At 45.0% G+C, this 23,522-nt stretch overlaps 1 protein-coding gene across 2 annotated transcripts in view; it reads right to left on the bottom strand.

Moving 5' to 3' along the window:
- Nucleotides 1-11: 11 nt before the first annotated feature.
- LOC130578720 (SLAIN motif-containing protein-like) overlaps nucleotides 12-23,522 on the bottom strand; it is a 26,554-nt gene continuing 3,043 nt past the window's right edge. Inside the window, exons 2-9 of one of the 2 annotated variants that reach the window (XM_057375022.1) lie at nucleotides 22,250-22,956; nucleotides 11,945-12,072; nucleotides 9,692-9,841; nucleotides 6,021-6,161; nucleotides 4,040-4,357; nucleotides 3,070-3,207; nucleotides 2,648-2,960; nucleotides 12-1,044 (exon numbers count right to left, since the gene is read on the bottom strand). In XM_057375022.1, coding sequence (XP_057231005.1) covers nucleotides 978-1,044; nucleotides 2,648-2,960; nucleotides 3,070-3,207; nucleotides 4,040-4,357; nucleotides 6,021-6,161; nucleotides 9,692-9,841; nucleotides 11,945-12,072; nucleotides 22,250-22,935 — 1,941 coding nt within the window. In that variant the 5' untranslated portion in view covers nucleotides 22,936-22,956 and the 3' untranslated portion in view covers nucleotides 12-977. The remainder of the gene's footprint in view (nucleotides 1,045-2,647; nucleotides 2,961-3,069; nucleotides 3,208-4,039; nucleotides 4,358-6,020; nucleotides 6,162-9,691; nucleotides 9,842-11,944; nucleotides 12,073-22,249; nucleotides 22,957-23,522) is intronic. The other variant, XM_057375023.1, reaches the window with a different exon arrangement.

Here is a 23,522-nt window from a genome sequence, read left to right as displayed (position 1 = left end):
AGGCTCACTGTTGGAATAAAGCAGATTTATTTCAGCACCRTAACATTTTATTAAACTACACTATCAAAGTCACATTGATGGCAGGGAGAACATTGCTATCAGTGCATATTTCCTGGACTAAGACTGTATTTGTAGCATCCAGCACTTGCTGAGGRAAAGGACACTGGAACAGAATCCTTAAGAGATAGTAGAAAACTTATACAAAAGTCAGGGCAGTTGGGAGCCACTGAGAGCTCAAACGCTTCAAGACAAATTTGTCAGGGAGGGTGATTTGTAAAAAGTTTACTTTTACATGGTGTTGAACTTGCTCAGCTGAGGTAAGAAGGTGCTGGTGATCAGCAGTTTGTAACTGGCATTGCTGTCCCTGCCTGTTCACATCTCACACAAATATTGTGTACTGCTCCTTGTGACCTGTGCTGACACCTGGATACAACAGCTCAAAATGTTCTACAGTTACAAAAACCTGCTGCTGCTCTAGACCAAACAATGAAAAATAGCAGAAATACATTCTATACAGAAGTGAAAAAAAAAACCCCAAACCAAACCCAGTGGAGTTTCAGACAGATATTAGAGTACATCAGGTTGGATTTTAAGGCTCAATTCTAACACCTATGTCACTATTTCTACTCTCCACGAGCTCTGCCACAGCACCAGCTCAGAGCTGCTTCTGGCACAGAGAGGACACCCCAGCCTTCGCAGCGTCCCTGGGAGGGGATGGTGACAGATCTTCCCAAGGGCTACAGGCAGGGGTGTGGATGAAATAAGGCTTTTTCAGTCTTCCTGGGAAGACTCAGGGCTCAGTGGAGTGTTGGAGCCGTCTGTCCCAGCACTGGCTCTTGGCAGAGCAGAGGTGAATGGTGAGAGCACAGGAAGGAGGAATATGTACAGCAGTCTGCAGGGAGAAGGGCTCAGCTGCCTTTTGCAGTGAGGTCGTGCCCAGCCAGCTGGGATCTGCTCCACGGAGGCCTCGGGGGGTGTCAGTAGCAGCCATCCTTCCAGGAGTCATCCTCGGAGGCCTGCGGGTTCTGTGCTGCCTGGAGGGACCTGGGCAAGACAAAACCACATGTCAGGGACAGCTCCAGGCAAATGCCTGTGGTGGGCATGGGYTTGGGCTTTGGGGTGCCAACATCTCCCTGCCATGGGTGAGGTGCTGCTGTCACATCTTGAGCACCAGCAGCAGCAATTTCAGGCACTGAAAGGAAATTCAGTGCCTGTCACAGGGTGCTTAAACCTTGATATCTGCCAAGTTAACACCATTGTGGCTTTAGCCCCTGATTGAGTCCAAAAGAAATATTTTTCCATGCAAACATAACTGAAYATCTGAAAAATAATCAGGTCTGTAGAATACTGATATAAATTAAGAGATTAAAAACTCCCTTTTTAGTATGTTTTTAAAGTAAGTAGATACATTTCARTGTAAGGCTCCAATGGGACGTGATTGCTTATTAGTCTGATATCAGTCATATAGTAATTATGGCTGAATCAATTTAATTTCCCTCAATCATGAAAGCTTGGATTGTAGCACAAATAGCTGTAAAAATAGCAAGAACAAACATTTCAAGTTTTAGAGAGTGATGCTCAATGTTCTGCTTTCACCCTGTGTTTAAAGTTACTATAATGGTAATAACATTTAAATCAAGCCTTGTTAGTTTGTCCCACTTTTCAAACCCTTCTAAAACCTGATTAAGCTTTGGACAATGACCTGGCTAAAGGCTAAGGAAGAAACACCCCACTTATTTTACCAGAGGTACCAAAATAGGTCAGCTGGGAAGATTGCATGAACCACACTCAAATTTATTAGTCCTTTGGACAAGTTTTTTTCCTCCCCAAAAAACAGAGCTATGTACCAAATATGTGCCATAAAGTTAATTTTCATTTCTTACATGTAAGTTTGAGCCTCTTCATTTTCTTTGGCTTTGTTTTGAAAAGGTTGGGTTTTTTTTAAGCAGGTGGAATATTGAAATAGTGAATAATTTGGTCAGAGATTCTGTGGTAAAAAGGAATGATGAGTCCCAGCCTGTCAGGTCACACACACATCTGCAAAACTTAATGTCAGTGGGATGTAAGGGACTGGGACCCCTCACTGTCCATGAACCTTCCAGCTGAGTTCTACTCTGTGTTTGAAAGCTTCCCAACCACAACCGTGCATTGGCACAGCTGCCCAGGGCAGTGGTGGAGTTCCCAGCACTGGAAGYGTTCAAAAGCCATGTGGATGTGGCACTTGAGAACATGGGTCAGTAGCGAAYATGATGATGCTGGGCTGGTCTTGGTATTCCTAAAGGTTTTTTCCAACCTTAACAATTCCATGGCTCTTTCTAAAGTTAATCAGCAGCTCAGATCCAGCGCTGTACCCATGTTAGAATCARGGATAAACAAGACTTAAGGAAGAGATTCTTCCCTGTGAAGGGGGAGGCCCTGGCACAGGTTGCCCAGGGAAGCCGAGGCTGCCYCTGGATCCCTGGAAGTATCTCAAGACCAGGACAGGGCTTGGAGCAACCTGGGCTAGTGGAAGACATCCCTATGGAATGAGATGAGCTTTAAGGTCCCTCCCAACCCAAGCCATTCTGTGACTGTTTCTGATCTGTTTCTGATCAGTGAGTTACAGGCAGACATTCAAGCAGTCCATGAGGTTTGAAGCACCACTCACCTCTGGGACGGGGGCACTGCCCTTCCCTTGGGCACTGCCATCCCCCCCACGGCCGTCCGGGCTTTCAGGGTGGAACTTTTGGCCACAGTGACCATGTTGGTGGTTCTGGAAGTGCAACTGCTGCTGCTGGCAGAGCCCGTGTGGAGCTGTGGCTTCCGGACCCCGGAGACAGGAGCAGTGTAGCTGCAGGGTTTCACCACCTGCCTACCGGACAGCAAGGAGCTGGTTCCTGAGGCCGCCTTGCCGGGCTGGCGCCCCGCCAGCAGGGACTGCCCGGCCCCYGAGGAATACCTGAGCTTGCTGGGAGCCAGACCTGCAGGGAATACACACAGCTGGAAAAGGGACTGCATCAACACTGCAGGCCTCTGAAGGCTGGTCAAGGAGAAGAGGGAATGGAGGTGTGTGGAAGGTGTAGCACTGACCTGCTGACCGCTGCTGAGTCCTGGGAATTCGGCTGGTGGGCACCTGCAGGTCAGACTCCAGGCTGCGGCTGCTCCGCACAGCCTCGAGCGCACGCAGGCTGCTCCTGGCCAGGTTGGGCATGCTGTGCCTCAGCTCCTCTGAAAGCAAACACAGCCTCAGCTGCTGCTTGTGATGGTTTGAAGGTTCTCTCTTGAAAAGCTCATGCACTTAAATGCAGARGAGTCTGTACCTAGTCCTTAGTATCCACTAAACAGCAGTGCTTTTGAAATCACAGGATCATCCAGGTTGGAAGAGACCTTCAAGGTCATCCCATCAACCCAGTGTCACCACATCCCTGAGCCACATCCCCAGTGCCACATCTGGAGAAGGTGACTCCACCACTTCCCTGGGCAACTYATTCAAAGGCCTGTTCACTTGAAGGGAAACAATTGTTTTTAACACCTAACCTGGACCTCCCCTGGTGTAACTTGAAGCCACTTCCTCTTGTCCATTCACCTGGGATGTGGCACAGGAGCCCAACCCCACCTGGCTGCACTGTCCTGTCAGTGAGTTGTAGACGGCAGTCAGGTCCTGTGTTGTCCCCACTGTCCCCACCAGCCTTCTCTTCCCCAGACTAAACAGCTCCAGCTGCTCCTGGTCCTTCAGCCCCTACCCCAGCCCCATTCCCCTCTCTACACATGCTCCAGCCCCTCAATGTCCTTTTGGTAGTGATGAACCCAAACTGATCACAGCACTCAAGGTGTGCCCAGCACAGGGGACAATCCCTGCCCTGGTCCTGTGGCCCCACTGTTCTTGATCCAGGCCACGTTGCCCTTGGCCTTACCCCCTGGGCATGCACTGGTTCATATCCAGCACCGCCAGGTCCCTTCCCGCTGAGCAGTACTCCAGGCACTCTGCCCCCAGCCTGCAGCTCTGCAGGGGGATCTGTATGTGCCAGAAGCCYATTCCTTGCTCACAGCAGCCCCTCACCTTCGCTGTTGGCGTACTTGAGGCGCTCCTGCATGGGGTTCTGTATGGCCCTACGGGGGGCACGCAGCCGGGAAGCCGAGCTCCTGCCAAAATCCCCGCCCGATGAGGGGGACTGGCAGCGCGGGGAGCTCAGCGGGGACGGGGAGTATCTSTGGGCACTGCGATAGGGCAGCGAGCCATCACAGTCATCCTCGTCCTCCAGGCTGTAGGTGTCGAACTCCTGGTCGCTGTAGGCGCCGTGGCGCAGTGAGTGCAGGGAGGCGCTGGAGCTTCGCCGGGACACGGAGGCGGAGCTGGAGGCACAGTCCTGCCGCAGGCCTGGGGACACAGCAACAGGGCAAGGTCAGCACATTGCCCACCCAGCCACACCAATCCCAGAGCAATGCTCTGACAGTGGTTTGCTCCACCTTAGAAGGAGAGTCAGGTTAACACCTGCTCTTCCTGGAATACCTAAACTGGAACAGAGTCACTGTATCAGCATGGAATAATCACAGCACAGTGAACATTCCCTGGAGCTGGGGYGCTCCCTAATCCCACTGAGACTGTGAACCACAGCCATCACAGCCAGCAAGCTCCAGTAGGTTAAGTAGCTATGGGGAGCCTAATTTTCAGAGTAAACCTTTTAGTATCATTAATTCTGCATCCACCAGCATTTCAACAGGTGGAAACAAAGATTTGAAGTCTGCCTCCAATGAAAACACACCTGCCTTGCACTGACACCTGGGTTATTTACAGCTCCTCCCCATGCCTTTATTAAGTTTCCCTGCCTGACAAAATACAACCAACTTTAAAAAAAGCCAACCAAATAAAACCCCAAAAAAAACCCCAACCCCCCCCAAACAAATACAAACAAAACAGGTGCTTCCAACTCTTCTCCCTTCACAATAAAATATGAAAAGCTTCATCATTTGGGATGATTTTCGACTTCACTGGAAACTTTGGAATGTGACAGGATTTCCTTAACTTTTGCAGCATGAAAAAATAGCCAAGTTTAGGAAGGAAAAGGCTGTTATTTGCTTTATTCACCTTGATACAACTTTTCCTCAGCTAGAAAAAAGTGGTAACAGGATCTTTTGTCCTTGGCTCTTTTTGGTCTAGTGTCCCAGTTCCTGGGTCACAGTRTTTTTTTAATTGATAAAGGCATAACACTACAAGTAAGTATTCTCCAAAAGAAAGACAGAGAACTTCRTTCTCTACATCCTGCAAATCAAATTAATGATTCACTTGCAGAGAAACAAAGCCCTTTGTTCCACCTTGCTCTTCAATTAGGACCTTAGCCAAATCCCACTGAAGTCAGAAGAAACTTCCCCAGTGGTTTAATGATTTTGGAGCCCTGAAATCCCCCCACTCTGGGACACAAACATTTTATGCTTAAGCTAAATCTGCAGAGCTGCTTTTGTGAACACTTTACCAGAGCAAAACTTGAGTTGCAAATTCAGTTCTTTCAGTTTTAGTACTCTTGAACTCCTGGCTTGACTCGACACAGCAGTGAAAAACGATTTGTATCTTGTGTGAAATTAACAGCTTGTAAAACGCAGCCCTGTGGAGTGACTGACTTCAGGCCGCATTTAAGCCTGCTCAGAAAAACAAAAATTGACCAGCAAAACGTTTTGCTGTGTTATTTTGTTCCACCTGGATCAGTTCCCTAGGGCAGTCACAGCCAGCGGATAGTTAAGGGGACAGTGACTGGGAGCTGCTGCTGCTGCCACTGTCACTCACAAAACCTCAGGTCTCCTTCAGACAGYCTGTGATGGAAGAAGTTTAATATCAAAGGCCACAGGTGGGTGGTTGGAGAGTACTTTCAAGACTCCCTCTGCTTTAAGASGTGTCACCTCAAGGATGTTACCCAGTTCCCAAGCTGGCATTTTGGGGCTATAGGTTTTTCAAGGAACCTCCTGAAAATCACAAACGTTTTTTTTAATYGGGGAAAAGAAGCATTGAAATTCTCCAGAGTAACCCAAAGGAGGTGCTGTCAACCTACTCTCTTCCTGCAGCCGTGCCATGACCTGAACATCAGTGAGGTCCTGCAGTTTGTATCCCATGGAGATGGAGTCATCCGAGGTGCTCAGCTCGCTGTCCACCGATGACTGGGAGCTCAGTGCCGAGTGCATGCTCAGATACCCTTGGGGAGAGGAACACATACCCAGTCAGGCACCTCACAAACCCACCAGGAGCAGCAGGGAGCCATCCYAGGAATTCATCACTGCAGCTGGGAGCTTCAGGTATGGCTGCGAGAAATAAGGAAGAATTTAGGAATTCTAACACTCAGTTTTGAAGCTGCAATTTTCAGGTGTCTTTGTGTGGGGGAAAAAACCCTGTGGAATTCTGCCAAAAAGGTGGCAGAGGGATGTGTGGTGATTTTGAGCTTAGAAACATATTTAAAATATCACTGTTAGTTGTACTTATTTTGAGAAAAGGGCAAACATTGATCGAGAAATTGAGCAGCAAAGTTACACCAAGTGCTGCCCTGGGGTTTTGGTGAGCAGTTAGAGTAGTAAAAGGATCCCAGGAATAAGAGGATCCCAGTGGCTTTCAGACAACCACAAGAATCAGCCATGTCCTCCCTATTGCAAAGTGGAGTTCACTCTAAATCACCTCCTCCCATTTCCTGAGCTTTATCCGTTTTTTTCCTCTCCTGATAAACCAAAGCATCTCTTACAGGGAAGGACACAGCTTGTTCATACAGCAATTCCTAAGAAACAAACTGGGAGGATCTTTCCACTTTTCCTTCTGTAGAATAATAATAAAACATTATCATATTAATGACTAAGTGTAAATTTTTACCTCTTTGTACTTTTAAGTCAAGCCAGCCAGTGTTTTCCACTGCAYAGGAGTTGTACTACTCGCTGCTGAACCAGGAGGAGGGGGACAGGCTGTGGAACTTTGAGGTTACACCAGGATTTTCCCTTCAGCTGTGGGAGGGTTGGGAGCAGCCCTGGACACAGAAATGTGGGATCACAGCTGGGATCACTCCTCATCCCCCTGGCATCGGGGATGGCTGCTCCTGCAGGAAGCTGAGCATCACCCATGGTAGGAGAATCTTTCTATCACACAATGTGAGCACAGCTCTGTCTCCTCTCCCATTTTATAGCACCCACACTGCTCTGTGTAAAAAACTCCAGCAAATAAACATTAATGAAAAAAATGTGGGAACACAGAAAGATCAGTGGATATAAAAATGTGCTTGTGTGTGCGACAGGTCACAGGAGACCATGTGTCCCTCACACAACCAACCTGGAGCAGACACCTAAAGCCATAGGGTTTACATGGCTGTTTCAGGAGAGAGGGCATCATTACCTTCATTAACTCCAGAACAAGGCTGCAATTAATATTATGCAGATTTAGATGCATAAAAAGCAAAATTAAAACACTATCTGACCAAGATCACAAAAAAGAAAAAGCCTAAGAGCATTCAAAATCACTTTCAGCTTTAGAAACAAATCTTGCACAAGCGGGAACTGAAATGATCACTCCAATAAAATCAGCTCAGGCTGGAGCACATAGGGGACAAATCAGGAATAAAGTCAGGCTCCTGTAGGAGCCTCCTGTAGGATTTAATTCACCACTGACTTGCCTTCAGCTCAGTTTTCCTGCCATGTTCTGAGTAGATCTGAAGGCAGGTCACCTCCTGAATACTCAAATACCCAGCAAAACTGAGCAGCCACTTCAAGCTGTGATCAAATCCAGCCAGGCAGGAGAAAGCAGCAGGTTCCCAACATTATTTCTTCAGCTTGGAAGAGAAGCAACTGTTGACATGGAAAACACAGGTGTGAAGTCCAGGTGTAAAATGTATTTCTTACATGGGCACTGACCAAGCTGCTTCCTGCCAGTCAGCCTCAAATTCCTTGTTTGGAAAGTTTTTCCAGCTTTAGGGTGGAACTGATACAATGACAGGAGTGTGGCTGTAACTTAAAGGTGCATCTGTGTGCGTGTCTTGCACAAATACACACTCAAAGTCAAGATATTCCCCATTAAAATCCCAATTKTTTTTCCTCCTGGTGTCAGGAAAATACTGCAAGAGTTTAAATAAATCCCTCCTGAGTAGGGCTTGCACCTGTAGGATGTGGTGTAATGAACAAGCAACGGTTTCCTGCTGTAATTAACACCACCTTCAATACCAATTAAAAATCCAGCTGGACCTTGAGATCAGCTTTTTAAAAGGCAAAACTCCCAATCCAACTTGATTTAGTCTGGTTGTTGCATTTCAAGTTGCAGTTCAAGCTAAAAATAGCCAAGGAGGGGAAAAAACTGCACCTTCTTCCATCTGTGAAGCTGAACTGATKATGGCTTTCAAATAGAAACCACATCTGGGTTTTGTCAAAAGGGTTTGTTTGGTTTTCAATGGAAAAACTTGTTCAACATTTTTCTATTTCAATGGTAGAAAAGCTATTTTTCTTAGAAATAAAATAAGATTTAAGCCAGTCAGGTTAATAGGGAATTTTAAACTTGTTTTAGCACTTGAACAAGCCACAGGAATGAGGCAACTGAGAGATGAACTCTGCGTAAATCCTGAAAGGACAAAAACTGTCCTGGGCCTGCCTTTTCATCCAGCACATCTGCAGAGTGAACCTTCCAGAAGCTACAGACACTCTGGGTTTACACATCTGGAGCTGTGTCTGTGTGAAAAAGTGCTCAGACACCTGGATTGCCTCCTAACCTATGAAAAACAATTGCCTTAGAGGTGTTTCTCTGCACAGCTCAGCTTGCACAAATCCTCAGTCCTRCGTGCATCCTTTTGTTTGCAAAGCAGAGATAAGTGTTAATTTCTATTTATAGCAGAAAATCAGAYCTCAAAAACAAACCTGCACCTGTGAAAACATCCACAGGCAACTCTTTTTTTTTAGAAGGGAAAAAAGTTCATTTAACATSAAGTTTGAAGGCAGACACTGTTAAACATGCTTTGTGCTTTGAAACATGCAAAGTAGGATTTAGCAATTTCCACAGAAAACAAACAAATAAGGAAGAGTCCTTTGATAATAGAGCCAAGAGGCAAAGCATTTGTGCTGGGAAACAGCAGGAACTGCACCAMGGATAACAAATGAGGCTCTTGGAAGAGTATTCCTGGCTCAGGCAGCAGGAGGCTGGAGGCCAAAGCATTTTGGAGAACCATCATTATCAGGCTGCAACAAGAGTTGCGGCTGAGCTGCCTCTAAGGTASGGAATCTTTCTCCAAACACAATTAAGGCTGAAGGAAAGCTTTTGTTATTTTGTTTTAGCTGCCCTCTCAGGCAATTGAAGGGTTCACCCTGAAGACTTTGGCCGCTTTCTGTTACCTGCATTCATCAACATTCCCTGAAGAAACTTGCCCCTGAAAGTTATCTAAGTAACTTCAGAAAAACCACATCTACAGACTACAACATTACTCAAGAGCAAGATTTTTTTTGCCCCAACAACTGTTTCCTAGTTTAAGCCACTGAAAATTAGTACCATTTATAAATATAAAGAGAGAAAGTAGAGAAACCCAACCCAAGAAAGAACTACAAAACATTTATAACGCAAAAAGGTTTTCTCCCACACAAACAAAAACTAGGTGAGTAAGGGAGCAAATTAACAGAGGAAAACACCATGAGCAGCCTTGATAACCTTTCCCTCTGCCAACTCCTACTGCTCCCTGCATTTGAAACACCCCACTGCTCCAGTGCCATGCCATACCTGAGCTGCCACTGGTTAGTAGTGCTTTGTTAGTCGATTTGAGGTGCCCAGGAGAATTTAGTGCATTGCTACAGGAGCCTGCCTCGGAATTCAAGTTATGTGCGCTGGGAGATGCCAGGGGGCTGCAATACAGGTTTTTCCATCTATTGGCTAGAAGGAAAAATACAAAAAAGCCACAAAGGTTAGCAAATTATTTTGGAAACAGAGAGCAAGATAAAGAACAAGATACAGAAGTATCAAACAATATTAAATTCTGTACCAGAGGCACTTCTTGATGGTGCCAGTGCCATGCTGCAGGGAGCAAAGCAGTACGCAGTCCCCCACTCGTGTCCTTTAAGTGCCCTTTTCCCTTCTGAAGAATTCCGAGAGTAACTCCTGACGAACTTGGATTTAAAGAAGCCATGCATTTTACAAAGTTCCAATGCAGGGCTTCCCAAATTATTGTTTTCATCAATATCTGCCATTTCTACACCCCTTCATTTTAAAGAACTCACTGAACTTTACGTTACATGTGTGTTATTTTGAATGTTTCTGATGGAAGCAAGACAGTATTAACCCACAAAAACTGTGCCTTTAGATTGAAGGATTTAATTTTCATATTAATATAAAAAACAACTCTTTGAATTAAATGCATTCAGCACACATACTCACATGTTCATAAACCAACCAAAGTAAGGCAGGTAGTAAAATCAGGTACACCCATCCTTACCAGAGGGATAAATGAGCAGCTACAACACTGAGGAAAACACTCACACCATAATCTGGACATACTCAAGGGGCTGCTGAACTGCCCACAGAACTCAGTTCTCCCCACCACAGAATATCAGCCAAGAAAATAATAAAGGTTCACTTCATAAGTAAGTTGGGTTGTTTTTTATTTCTCCCACAAATACCAGGTCAGACTAAGTATAATTAAAGCCTGACACATTTTGGAAAGAAAAGAGGGAGTTTCATTCAAATTTTAAAGTACAGATGGTTTACAAAAGCAAATGAAGTTTGTTCTCTAAGCACATTCAATTATCTGAAATCAGGAATGCCAAGGTTAATCTCAGCAGCAGCCTGAGATCTCAAGCAGGGMCAAACACTGTCAGTATGAAAACTACAAAAAAACAAACCAACCCCCAAAGCAGCGACCTCAGACTCCAAGCCAGAGGTCAAACTGCACTAACTGAAATCAGAATTATTGCATTCCCATGGAGACAAACCCACCCACCAGCAAAGCCTCAGACACCAAACTCGGGTACCCAACTGGGGGTTGTATTTCCAGCACTTAAACGACATCCCTGAGCTTCAAAGCTTTAATTCTCTCAGAAATGTCAGCTTTTCAAACACAGCTTTTGTGTTTTAGAGATTTGTGAGTCAAACTGTACAGAGGAGGCTGCAGCACATCTCTGCAATAAAGCTGCAGCAAATCCTGACCAGGAGAGCTGGATGATAGAGAATCTTGAGAAGGTAAAAATTAATTCTTGATTCATTTCTACCCCCTCAGTGTCCTGGCTGTCAGGATTTCAGCCCATTTGACACACAAACCTGGARAACATTTGAACTGACAAAGGTGGGAAACGTACCAGGTGCATTGCAGGTGACGCAGGACAGAGGTGRAAATAGAACAAACTCATTTTTATCCTGTAAACTGTATCTGTTCCAAGAGCTCTCACAGCACTGAAAGCCCAAGATGGAAAAATAAACCCGTAAAGCCAGGCCTCAGAACGCTACCTGTGGGAGGGATGGCACCACTGCACACAACATTCCAGCTTTTCCTTTCTGGCAGATGAAATAAATGATTGCCCCCCAAGATTAGGTAACACAGCCACCAGGACATGTTTTTAGGTGATGCTAAAACTGGAGGAAAAACCTGGTTTCCAAGTGGCACCATTTCTTCAAGTTTAATATTTCATTGCTGTAAGCTTTGAGCACCAGACAACTTTTTTCCTCAGGTAATACCACAGCTGGTAAGATACAGAACATGTGGATGTAAGGAACATCCAGTAGGATATCCAGAGGAGGAATAATCACCATTAGGAACACTCAACACCAGGAGCTCTTACACAGAAGGAAGCTGCAGTAACAGTATTCCATCATTCTCTCCCCACCAGCACATTTTCTTCTCTACACATTTCTTACATTAAAAAATGTTGAAATATTAACAAAATTTAAAAATTCAAGAGCCTGAAAACACTGAGCTCTGTTGTCCTGCATAGATTCTGMGATTTGAAAGGAACCTCAAAGCAGCAGAGGCTGCAGCTGCCCTACCTTGGTCGAGCCTGTTGATGAGAGCTCTGCAGGCAGCCTCAGTCTCGGGGCTGGGGTTATCCAGCACCTGCCGGCACCATTCCAAAGGAGAGGTTGTTTTCTTGGATTTCCTTGCAGACACATAGAGCCTTTGGAAGGATTCAAAGGAGAAAGGAAGAAATGCTCATTAATTCAATGCATACAGCTACCAAAGTAGGTTTTATTAGAGGGTACTTATCAGTAACCAACAGTTATCCAAATTAAAAAAATTCGAGTTTAAACTGTACACTGTGACTCAGAAAGAAAATGTACTGCCACAGCAGGAAAATCCAATGGCTTCACTGAGAAATACACAGGCTCTGCAAGGCAAGGTTCCAGCCAGGACTGCTGCAATACTGCTGGAAGTTAAGTTGTTGGAATATTCACCTGTCTCTCCCTCTACTCCCCTCCTCCAAAAAGACCCCACCTTCAGAGGCAGCAAGCATRTGAGGTAGTCCTAACTCAAGCTGCAAGGTGATCTCCTTCCAGGAGTTGTTTTTGTTTCAAATCCTCTGGATTTTCCATCTGTTTTGAGCTTCAGGCACAGCTCTGAGACACCCAATAGCCACAGGTGCATTCACAGATTCCAGGAATACACCACTTCATTGGAGGATGTTGAAATTCCCAGACAGGTAGGAAGTATGACTGTATCTTAACTTCCTTGCAATGTCAGATAAGGTCTTCTCCAGCCTGAGCGTTTGGCAGATCTCTTAAACCTCCATTGCTTTGCATGGACACCCAGGATTAGCCTTCTGGATAGACAGATTTAATCATCTTAAACTCTTGGATTATTCACAATGGATTGGGTATAAAGCAGCATCTCCACCGTATTTCCAATTCCAGAACATTTGTCTGAAGAAAGGTCAGAGCTGGAAAAGCCTTTGCTATAAAGGCAACTCAAGTAATTCATTTACACATGCCGTATTTGTATTTTCAAAAGAAAAAGCAGYTGCCTATTTTTGAACATTTTTGCTGTTCAGCAACACATTCAAAACTTGTACTAAGAAGGAAAAATCAGTCCTTTGTACATACAAAAGTGAAACTGTTTTTAATTCTTGCACATCATTTGGAGAACACCCTGGTGCATAGGGCAGTGAGACCTAGATCTGGAATCTGATGGTCTTTAATGTCCCTCCCAGCCCAGCTCCACCTGGGATTCTGGGATTTGTGGCTATAAAGTCTGGCTTATGGGAAGTCTGGCTCATGGGTCCCCCTCTCCTGAGGCTCTGATGAGCTGCTGGCACAGCCTTCAGCTGCTCCCTCTGCACCCCGAAAATCCCCAGCAGCAGCTTCAGGAGCTCCTGGGAGAGCAAGGAGCTCTTCCATGCACTCAAACACATAACTGCTGATTCTCCCACCACCACCTTCCTTTCCTGGTGCTCCTTGACCTCATGAACTGCTCCCAGGTGACAAAGAACCCTCCTGGTCACCAACAACTACCCACAGCCACACCTGAGCATTTATGGTGTTCCCAAAGCTGACTTCACTGATGGATCCAGAGGATTTAATCTTCATCAGGAAAAAATTCATTATTCAAGCATAAAGTGACCGTGAGGATGGAGTTAAGATTTCACGGAATGCCTGCCTGTGCTTCAGTTACTTCCTAACTTTTTCCACTGCTGCAGCAAGGTACACCAAGGCCCTCTGCTCCAGTTACTCATTCTCTCTCAGCCAGCTCATATCCACCCCACAAAATACTGATTTCCACAACAAAATTGATATAAATCAGCAGGAATGTCATTCATTATCCCATTCATTCCTGAAAACCCATGTATATTTTATATACACACTGTGGGACTCTCAGCTGTCAGGTGTCCTGTCCACAGCAGCAACATCTGGCCAAGATGGCACATGAACAACTGGGATATTTAAAATATTGCACAAGTCTGCCTGACCTATTGCCCTGTCTCTTGTCCTGGATCCAGGTAGGAATAATATGCAATGCAGAAAGCAAGACTCCTAAGACTGGGCAGTTTTTGGGGCTATGAGATGAGCATCTCTGCATGCAACAGCTCTCAAAACACTGTCATCCCTGAAATGGTATTATTCCCTATTTTTTGCCTCCTGACACACCATTCCTGAGTTCCCAGCCCTAACAACACAGCTGCCCSTGGCCAGAGCCATCTTTTTCAGGGAGTAGATTCATCCTCTTTAGTCACATCTCACACAGAGGCTTCTCCACACCAAGCTTTACACAAAACCACATGCAAATAAAAAAAATCCAAAGTCTAATTTGTTACTGACAAAATAAATGGTGAGGATGAATGCAAATATTCCTGACTCTCCAACGGTACCTTTGAGGGAAGACCCCACAGCAAATCTTGCTGCATTTCTGCATGGATAAATGAGCATTACAAGCACTCAGATCCAATAAAACACAGAAAGCAAAGTGCTCCCTCTCTCTGGGTTTATTTTACAGTTCAGACCACAAAAGGAGCAGTAAAACCATCACACAAAAAGGAGGCCAACAGCCTCCTTAGGGCAGGTCACACTGCTCTTCACATATTACATGTTAAGGGAGAAATCCTGCTCTGCTTCAGCAGTCCTTGTATCCAGCTCCCTCCTAGCTCTTCATCCTGTTTCCACCCAGGACTATCCCAGCTGAGGATAGCAACACTGATTTGATTGCCAGAACTGTTCCCACATGGAACAGGGCTGTGGAGTCCTCTGGAGTCTGGAAGAGGACTCGGATTTTTCTGCTGACCATTTTGTGAGAGTAGCTCTCACAATTTTCCCAAACCCAATTAAGTGAACAATGTGTCAGAGCATTGACAGGCAACTTATTAAAAAAACAGAATTCTGCTCTGATCTCCCAGCATCAGGGTTCCAATTTTCMTTCTGAAGGAGGTTTGGGAAGGGTTCAGCACCCTGACTTCTCCAAAGGTGCTGGCACAGCATCAACTGCTAAATTAAAAGCACCAGCCCCACCAGCATTGTGAATATTTCTCTGGACATAATATTAAAGTCACCTTTTCCTCAAGGCAGTAAAATCCAATGTCCAGTGCTACCCACCAGCAGCTGAGTTAACCCACCCTCAGATTCAGGAAGCTGAAACAGCCTTTCCACTGAAAAAGGGAGTGTGAAAAACTAAAAACTCTTTGCTTTGTTTAAAAATAGACAGAATTTTTCTTTCTGGTAGTTTCAGCCTCCAAGGCTGTTTGATTTGCCAGGTTAACTGAATCCCACAAGCACTGGTAAAGCAGGACTCACCCCAGAGTCAAGCAAAGCTGAACAAAGCCCTGACTGGGCCAAGCCCTACCCTGCAGTTTTTTGCACCAGCTCAGCAGTTTGGGTGTTCTCTTTAAATGGCTCTGAATGTTTTCTTTTGTCAAATCACAAATGAAAATCAGTTATTTAGATAGTTACAAGGCCTCATACAAAATGCACAAAGTAAACATTTGGGCAAATATTCCCAGTTTGATGTACTAGGGGTTTGTTGTATAAATTATTAAATACGAATGAGATTTTCTTCAGCTTCTGAGAGGAAACTCAGAGATAAAATATCTTTAATTTCTGCTTACTAATGTTTGTGTTTACTCTATAAAACAGAGAGTTTTGTGACAAACATCTCTGGGAAGGAGCAAGTGCCACAAGCACAACGTGAGATTTTTCTTCCGTTCAAAAATTAATTTGTGAAACTCTATGCACTTTACTCTGACATAATCCAGTACACTACAAACAAGGAATCTTCCAGAGATACTATTTTCCTTTTGGAATCAATGTCACAGAAGGGTTTACAGGAGTTAATGGCCACTATTACTGGATTTTGAAATTCCTGCTTTAAAACACCCAAACTCCAAGAATGTAGGAAATACAACTTCCTAAATTTGCACAATGCACTGAGAAAAAAAATCTTCACTATTTAATAACAGATCAGAGCAGTTCTAAGAGTGCAAGCCTGAGATTTTTAGACCCTGATCATGCAGAGCATTTGCAGCAGAAAATTATAAATTGTAAGAGTGGAATTGAGGCTGCAGAAGGCTCTAGAACCAGTGCATTAGAAAATTAAACTGAGCGTAAAGTGAAGCCCATTTCTGAAGACACAGGCTTGGCTTATTATCCGTCTTCCAAAGCACTTGGCACCACTGTCTGCAGCAGCTCCAAAAACGGCAAACACTGCACTGATTTTCAGACCTTTGAGTTATATACATCAGAGCAAGGAGAAGGAGACCTCAAGCAGCTGTAAATRTTTAAAACAATTTAGGTTTATAAAATACACCTTCTTCAAGTTCTAAAAGGCAGCTGAATTCCTCTCTAAAGCGTGTACCTCAAACAGGTAAAACATTCATTTTCCTTTTCTTCACATATCAGATCTCAGAGCTGATTTTCAGATTTATTAYGTTGCTTATGCTGTTCTAACCTCAATTCTAAACACTCCTGCTGAATAGAAATCCTAACACAGACAAGACTAGGGAAGGAAGCCACAGTGAAACAATATTGTCCAAGTCCTGAAATGATAGGAACATTGGAGGAAAAATRGGAAAAATCCTGTGGAGAGCACTCCACCCAAAAATATTCTGYTGTTAGCCCAAGGAGAGATCTGAGTTTTATTTTTAAGAAGCAGAAATTGGAAAGAGAGGAAAAAAATGACACTGCAAAGACACTTTCTCATATATCCAGGGACTAATCGTGATGAACAAAACACCAAAAATCAGTCCCCAAGTCAGAGCAGCTCTAAAGCTCACATTAAGTTAATCTCCTGACCCAGCCAACAGCCCATTCAGCGATCAAAAGGCACCTGGGGGGCCAACCCCAGAGYTGTGCTGTGTTCACAGCATCTGCAGCAATCCTGCAGCAGCAGGACGAGGCTTTTCCCCACCTCTCTGGTACCAAAACAGAGCAATTTTCCTACCCAACCCTCATTTTGCAGAAATGTAATGAACAGGGAGCCAATGCCTGGAGCACTTCACAAGGCCTCAGTCACTCACAGGGCTCTGCCATCAGAAGCWATTCCCCCTCAAAGGCTGTGCTCTGCACGCGATGTCACCACCAGGTAGGTTCTGCCTTTCAGACGGCTCTGTAGCACGGGGTGGGTGCTGCTAACACCCCCACAGAGCTGCAGAGGGTTCTGAAGGATGCACCCAGAGATTGTCCCAGCAGGGCAGATGTCACCCAGCCCGTGGCCATCAGCACAAACAGGTAACACACTTCTCAAACCAGCCAGAGTCACTAAAGGTTTTGAGAAGTCACTTGTGCATTGTTTCACGCAACAGAGCCAGTGGTAAAAACCCTTCTGCAAGGTTGTTGTAAAACCACCCACCTGAGAAAATAAGACCTTGCAAATTGCTGTTTGTAAGTCATGCAGATTTTCTCAGCAGTCTTGTCACAGGGAGAGATCACAGGGAAACTATGACAYAGCCTATGAAGGGTATAAATGGATTACACAGAGATAGTGGGGAAGTAAAGTTCTCCCTCAAATTAGAGCATGAAGTGCTGTACTGGTATAATTTCTGGATTTTGTGYAGCATCCTATCCTCCGTACAACTTCTCCAGAATGTCTTTCCTTATCTCTGATGGCACAAGCAGCAATGATATCCTCCAGTACATTGAATTAAAAGYTGTAAACATCAATATAGACGGTCACTGGACACAGGGCTAAGGCTGAAAACACATTCCCAGGAAACTCCTACAYTGTCCTTTCCTCGAGCCAATCAAACTCCCTGCCCCTACAAACACTAATTCAAGGGCACCCCACTTGCTGTGCTGATCATGGATTCAGAAAGGAGACAGCACAACGCTGAGGCGAAGACAGCATGACCCAGTTTTAGTTGAGACTTTTGGGAATGAGAGCAGCAATACAAGGATTCACCTGAGTGCCAGGGATTCTTTCTCCTCCTCATCCCATGGAAAAACAGGCCCACTTTTGGCTGAGCAGATCTGTATATTCACAAAGACACSCCTAGGATTTTACATATTCTTCTAAAAGGGACGCAGCAATTTAAAAGAAATGTAAAAGAAAGGTTCTGTTTGATGGATTCACAAGATTTTTACAGTGTATTTTGTGGAGTTTTTTTTTTTTGAAAAGCAGAAGAACATACATAAAAGCTTATCTGAAGTTTCACCACTGGGATCAGGATCTTAAGCAGCAGGGGCAACATAGGGCAGACACCTATGGGGCCTCGTTCCTTCCATCAAGGAGAAAACCTGGAGTTGTGAAAGGTGAGGAATGGACACAGGATTTGCTCCTCATCCCGTCAGAGAGAATGCAAGCAAGAATAGTCTAATCCAGTAAAAAGGAGGAAGAGTACTGGGAAAAAAAATTCAGGTTTTCACTTTTGCTATTTCTTGACCTTTCTTTCATTTAACAAAAAATAAATTATAAAATTTTATAGTTCAGATGSGGTTGGAATTTGAATCATTCCATGATCACTGCAAATCTCACCAGGAAAAATAACATCACTTTGGTGTGTTCAGCCTGAAGAACGGGACACAGAGGTCAGACCCCACTGGGGTTTGAAGCCTCCTCATGAGGGACTRCACCAATCTTGGCTCTCTGTGAGCAGGGACAGAACCCAGGGAATGGCTGGAGCTGTGCCAGGGGTCAGGATGGATCTCAGGGAAAGGTTCTTCCCCCAGAGGGTGCTTGGGGCACGGCCCCAAGGCTGCCAGAGCTCCAGGAGTGTTTGGTCAATGCTCTCAGGGCAAAAGCTGGGCTGGATAATCCTGGTGATTCCCTTTTAGCTCAGGAGATTCTCTAATTTTCTGAATTGGCAACACATCGAACAACCAAACCCCACAAAAGATGGGAATGCACAACAAAAGGGCTGAACACAAATCACTGTCACAAGAACAATGAAGTGAGTACACAAAATCACAACTCAATTCCTATGCATGGGGAACACCTCACTTGACTGGGGAAGACAACCAAGGTAATGCTGTCAGCAGCAGATCAGGTTTGTTCCCTGGATAAGGGGGAATCAGCCTAACCAAAACAGCTCAGGACCTGCCCTGCACTGAAGTCCAAGGTGAGCATCACTGCGCTCCTCAGTGCCAGAGCCCAGTTCCACGTGATTGGATCTCCAGGATATTTACAATTTTGAGCAGCTATTTGAGAAAGGCACCTCAGGGAGCAGTCAGAGGCCAGGCAGCCCAGGGCAGAGTTACAGCTGCTGTGAGTGGGCACTGCCTCGGGTTTCACACAACTCCGTCACTACAAACACAGCTTCAAAAGACAACTTCAGGGCTGCTGGAACCAGGAGAAGCCAYACAAACTTCTGCAAGTTCCCTCTAAATAAAGCAAATTATTTCAAAATAGCACAGGAATTGAGACTCCACCTGCACCTGCAGAGAACAGCAACAAACCTTCTGACCACTCCATCCATCTCCTGGGAAAATGGCTTTTGCTATTCCCACCTCAGCTCAAATGGCAAAAATCCACACATGGACTTAACTTCCAACCCACTAAGAAGCCATGAAGCATAAGCACAACAACACAACAAAAATTACCTTAAAGTTGTGACAGGAAGATCTAAGAGGTAAAGTTTCTCTTTTTGGAAGTTCCCCATTTCCAAGACCCTGTTTTAAACACTCCCACACTTTAAAAGAATACAAAATGAATTTTTAGTATTCTTTCAGGTATAAAGCATCACCTCCAAAGCTGATATTAAAAAACCCACCTACAAGAAGGACTAGGCTGAGAGAATTATCAATTCAGGGACAGGAGAATTTCATGTCTGAATTGAAATCATGAAGTATCTAAGTATACATGATATATATCAGTATCAGCTACAGGTTCTTTTCCTATGCACAATATTTTAAAAAGGATTGCAAATACACAACACAGTCAGCTATTCACTTTGGATTTCCTCAGCTTCATCAGGCAGGACAAAATTCCCCCATCAGCAAAGCCACCTTATTAGAGCTGATGCTAAATTCACATAGAATTAAGGAGGCTTTGTAGGGTTTTTTTTTTTTGTTTGTTTGTTTGTTTTCTTTTTAAAATACCCTCCCGCCCCTCCAGTTTTTTCGTTCTTGCTGTGGGAAAGCACAACCACCTGAATGGGCTGGATGTGGGATGTATTTATGCAGAGAATTTGGGATGCTAGGCAATAAGCACAGGCAGGCACTATTGATTGTACACAGGATTTATTTCCCATTTTCAGAAAAAGCTCTAGGACAAGAAGCCACCACTAAAAACAGCTCCCTGTTTCAGCAGGTTTGTTTGACAAGAGGAAAAGGGAACAGATGGAAATGATGCAGCACAATCAAAGATAATTTATGGTAACAGCACTTGCACAAGTGCTCTGGATCACCAACCTTATCCAGCTCCTCAGGGACCTCTTTGTCATAGGTTACCCTGCTCCAACCAAATCTGGCAAGAAAGCAGAGGGAACAAACCCACAAAGATCCTACAAGGTGCTGAATGAAGGGTACCTGGGAAAGAACGACCTTACCAGCCACTAGCTGAAGGAAAGGTTAAAGAACAGAATCTTTCCTGACTGTACTGGACAGCATCCCCTGCCTGGGTAAATCCCAGGCTCTGAGACACAACAGAGTTTGAACAATCTCTCCTGTCACAGGCTATATAAACGTGAATACAAACTTGGCTGCTTCCATTAACACACAAATAATAAAGCCAGTCTTCCATATTCAACTTGTTAAATATATTCCCTTATTAATTTCTAAGAAACCAGCTCAAATTGCTGTTTAGGCATGCTGGAGAATTCCAGTGATCAAGTTAGATCCAGTATTTGGGTTTTTTTAAGTATACTTGCAAAGAAAAAAAGTCATATTTTAAATATAACCTCAAATTTAGGCTGGAACTGAATTCATGACCTCATTGAGCCCCACTCCATTAAAAAAAAACTCTACCTTCCCTTCTAACAGCTAATGAATGTTTGGAGCTGAAGGTTTGGTTTGTGTTCAGCAGCCCTGTCCCTGCTGCCAGATTAATCTCGCTACACAAATTTGAAACCCAATTTGCAGAGCCCTGAGGCTTTTCCTCCCAAGTCTTACAAATTAGCAACTCTGGGTAAAATCTCAAGTCTGTTGTGGTTTATGGGGATCTCCTTTTGTTTCCTTTCGTGGGAATTTTTCTTTCCCATTTTTGTTGCTGATTGCCAGGTCATCCTTTTGATGGCAGGGCGATTAGTAAAGACAATAGGACCTACACCCCACCCAAACGACCTACACCCCACCCAAACGACCTTGCTAAGTACTGGGAGGGGGTGGGTGTGGGTGTGGTGGTGGCGGGTAACTATATATACTGCCTGCTTGGCTCAGAGGGGCAGTTGGCCTGCTACCTGTGGACCAGAGCTCGACTGCTCTTTGGTTCCTGTTTTGCTGCACTGTGATCTTCTGCCTCGATCTGAGCCAGCCGGGACCTGCGCCACAGCRCTYCTGCAGTCACCGGGGAATCAGGTGAGCATCTCTGTGTGAGGCTGTCACTGGGTTGGTGGTTGGGCTGGTTGCTGTTTTTTGTTGTTATTACTTATTTTCACTTTGTTATACATATTAATAAAACTGTTATTCCCTTTCCCCCATACTCTTGCTTGGAAGCCCGTGGTTCCTTTCCAAAGCTATAATAAGTCAGAGGGAAGGGGGGGTCATATCCACCACTCCAAAGGAGGGGGTCTCTGCCTTTATTGGCAAAACACCTGTCTTTCAAACCGAGACAAGTCTTAKTTATTGCAGGAGCTGGAATAAGCCTCAAACTTTACATTTCCCTTGCCCTTCCAAAGGCTGTTAATCTACTGATTTACAAAGCAAGTTCTAAACAAGGCTGGTGGTGGAGGGGAGAGTCCCAGAGAGTCGGGTCACTTAAGGATTACATCATTGATCTGGTTCAGTTCATGTCTCTGAACAAAAGAGGTGCTTAACTGGAAAGAAACAGYCTTCAGGAACTAGAAAGAATCAGCTATCAGGAACTGGGAATGGTTTGTCTCTTCAGGTCCTAGCAAAAGCCACAAATTCCAGATGGTCTAGGGATTCTTACTGACAAAATTTTCATTTAAATAKGGTATTTGACCGTTGTGTGGAAGGTTTTAAAGCTCCATTATTCATTCATCTGCACGTGCTATATATAACTGAACTTAGAGGGAAAGGAAGCTCCTGTGTTTGCTGCAGCAGTGGCTGGAAGGAAGGGGAAAAAACAAGCCCTACACATACATTTATTTTTTAAAAAATAACGGTCTGGCACAATGGACATACAAATAAGAACAGTCACTAATGAGAACTGCATTCTGTTGCTACAAATCCAAACCATGTATAGAAATCACTTTATAGCTATGAAGTAATTCCCACCTAGGCACAGAAAGCCCCTCTGCCCCCAAGCCTGAGGATACCTACCAGCAATCGTCYTCTTCGGGGCCACTGTCCAGTTCTAACACCTCGACTTCATCCAGATATAAGTTACTGGGAAGGCTCTCTAGATCTGCACACTTTTCACTGGGATTCTGTTCCTGGATTCCAGCTGAGGCATGGATCCCTGCCATAACCAGGCCCCCCAGCAGCTCCGAGCTGTTACTTGTATCCACAGGTGAGAGAAACCCTTCTCTCCCATGGCTCTGCTTCCCACTGGGAGACACCTCCTCCGGGACACTGTGGCAGCTGTGCTGTATTTGGGCATCGGGGGCCCTTTTTAGGCAGTCGTTCTCTCCTTCCTCTTGCYTCATTTTGCTCAGCTGGCTGTGCAGATCCGCCATGAGCTGCAATTCCTGCTTGTCAGTGATGGTATTGATGCTGCTGTTGATCTCCATCCCACTCAGGCCGGGCTCGTGGTTTTCCACCCCAGGATGGATGTCCCCTGGCACATTTGTCCCTAGCATATTCCTGCTGCTCCTGGTCCTGGCATGCTGATTGTCCAGCTCCAGCCTCCTGATGAGCTCCTGCAACTTCAGCACCTCTGGTCCCACCTCCTCTGGCAGCGGTTCCGTGCCGGGGCCCATGGCCGAGTGCTCTGGGGGGGCTCTCCCTAAGGCAGGCTCCAGAGCGGGGTCCTGCTGGATGAGCGGGGCATTCCCGGGCACCACCATTCTCCAGGACACCCAGTTTCACTGCAAGGCATGGAAAACACATCAAAGATCCACAAGCATGCACACTGGGCACCACCACCCTCCAGAATGCCCAGTTCCACTGCAAGGCATGGAAAACACAGCAAAACTCCACAAGGATGCACAAGATTTTTGAGCAAACGGAATTAGGCAACAAAAATTCTGGCTTTTATAAGCAGATGTTTTATAAGCATCAACATTAGGGTGGAAGGTGTCTGTATTTCATCCAAATCCAAAAAGACCAACTGAAATTAGGACTGAACATTGCAAACCCCACAAACTTCTCATTTTAAACTGCAAGGATGTGCACCTGTTCTGCTGTAAATGAGTTTAATAAAAGGAAGCTGATTTAATCCCCACAATAGTTTAGTTTTCATCTGTTTACCAAAATACTTGAGAAAAGCCCTGATTGAGCAAAGTCAGGAAACATCATTAACGAGGTGCTGACGTCAGACAACAGCATCAAGAAAATGGTGAAAACATCCTTTGTTCATTACCAGGTTTATCCTGGAAAAGCAGAAAAAACTTGGAAAAAATTTTGTATTACCTTATACCAAAGTAACAACAGG

This window comes from Malurus melanocephalus, unplaced genomic scaffold (assembly GCF_030028575.1).
Source record: "Malurus melanocephalus ecotype Western Australia unplaced genomic scaffold, MMel_1.1 scaffold_237, whole genome shotgun sequence".
In the NCBI taxonomy this organism is placed as follows: Eukaryota; Metazoa; Chordata; class Aves; order Passeriformes; family Maluridae; genus Malurus; species Malurus melanocephalus.
The sequence above is the reverse complement of the archived record's forward strand: the minus strand, read 5'-3'. Positions and strand labels throughout refer to the sequence as shown.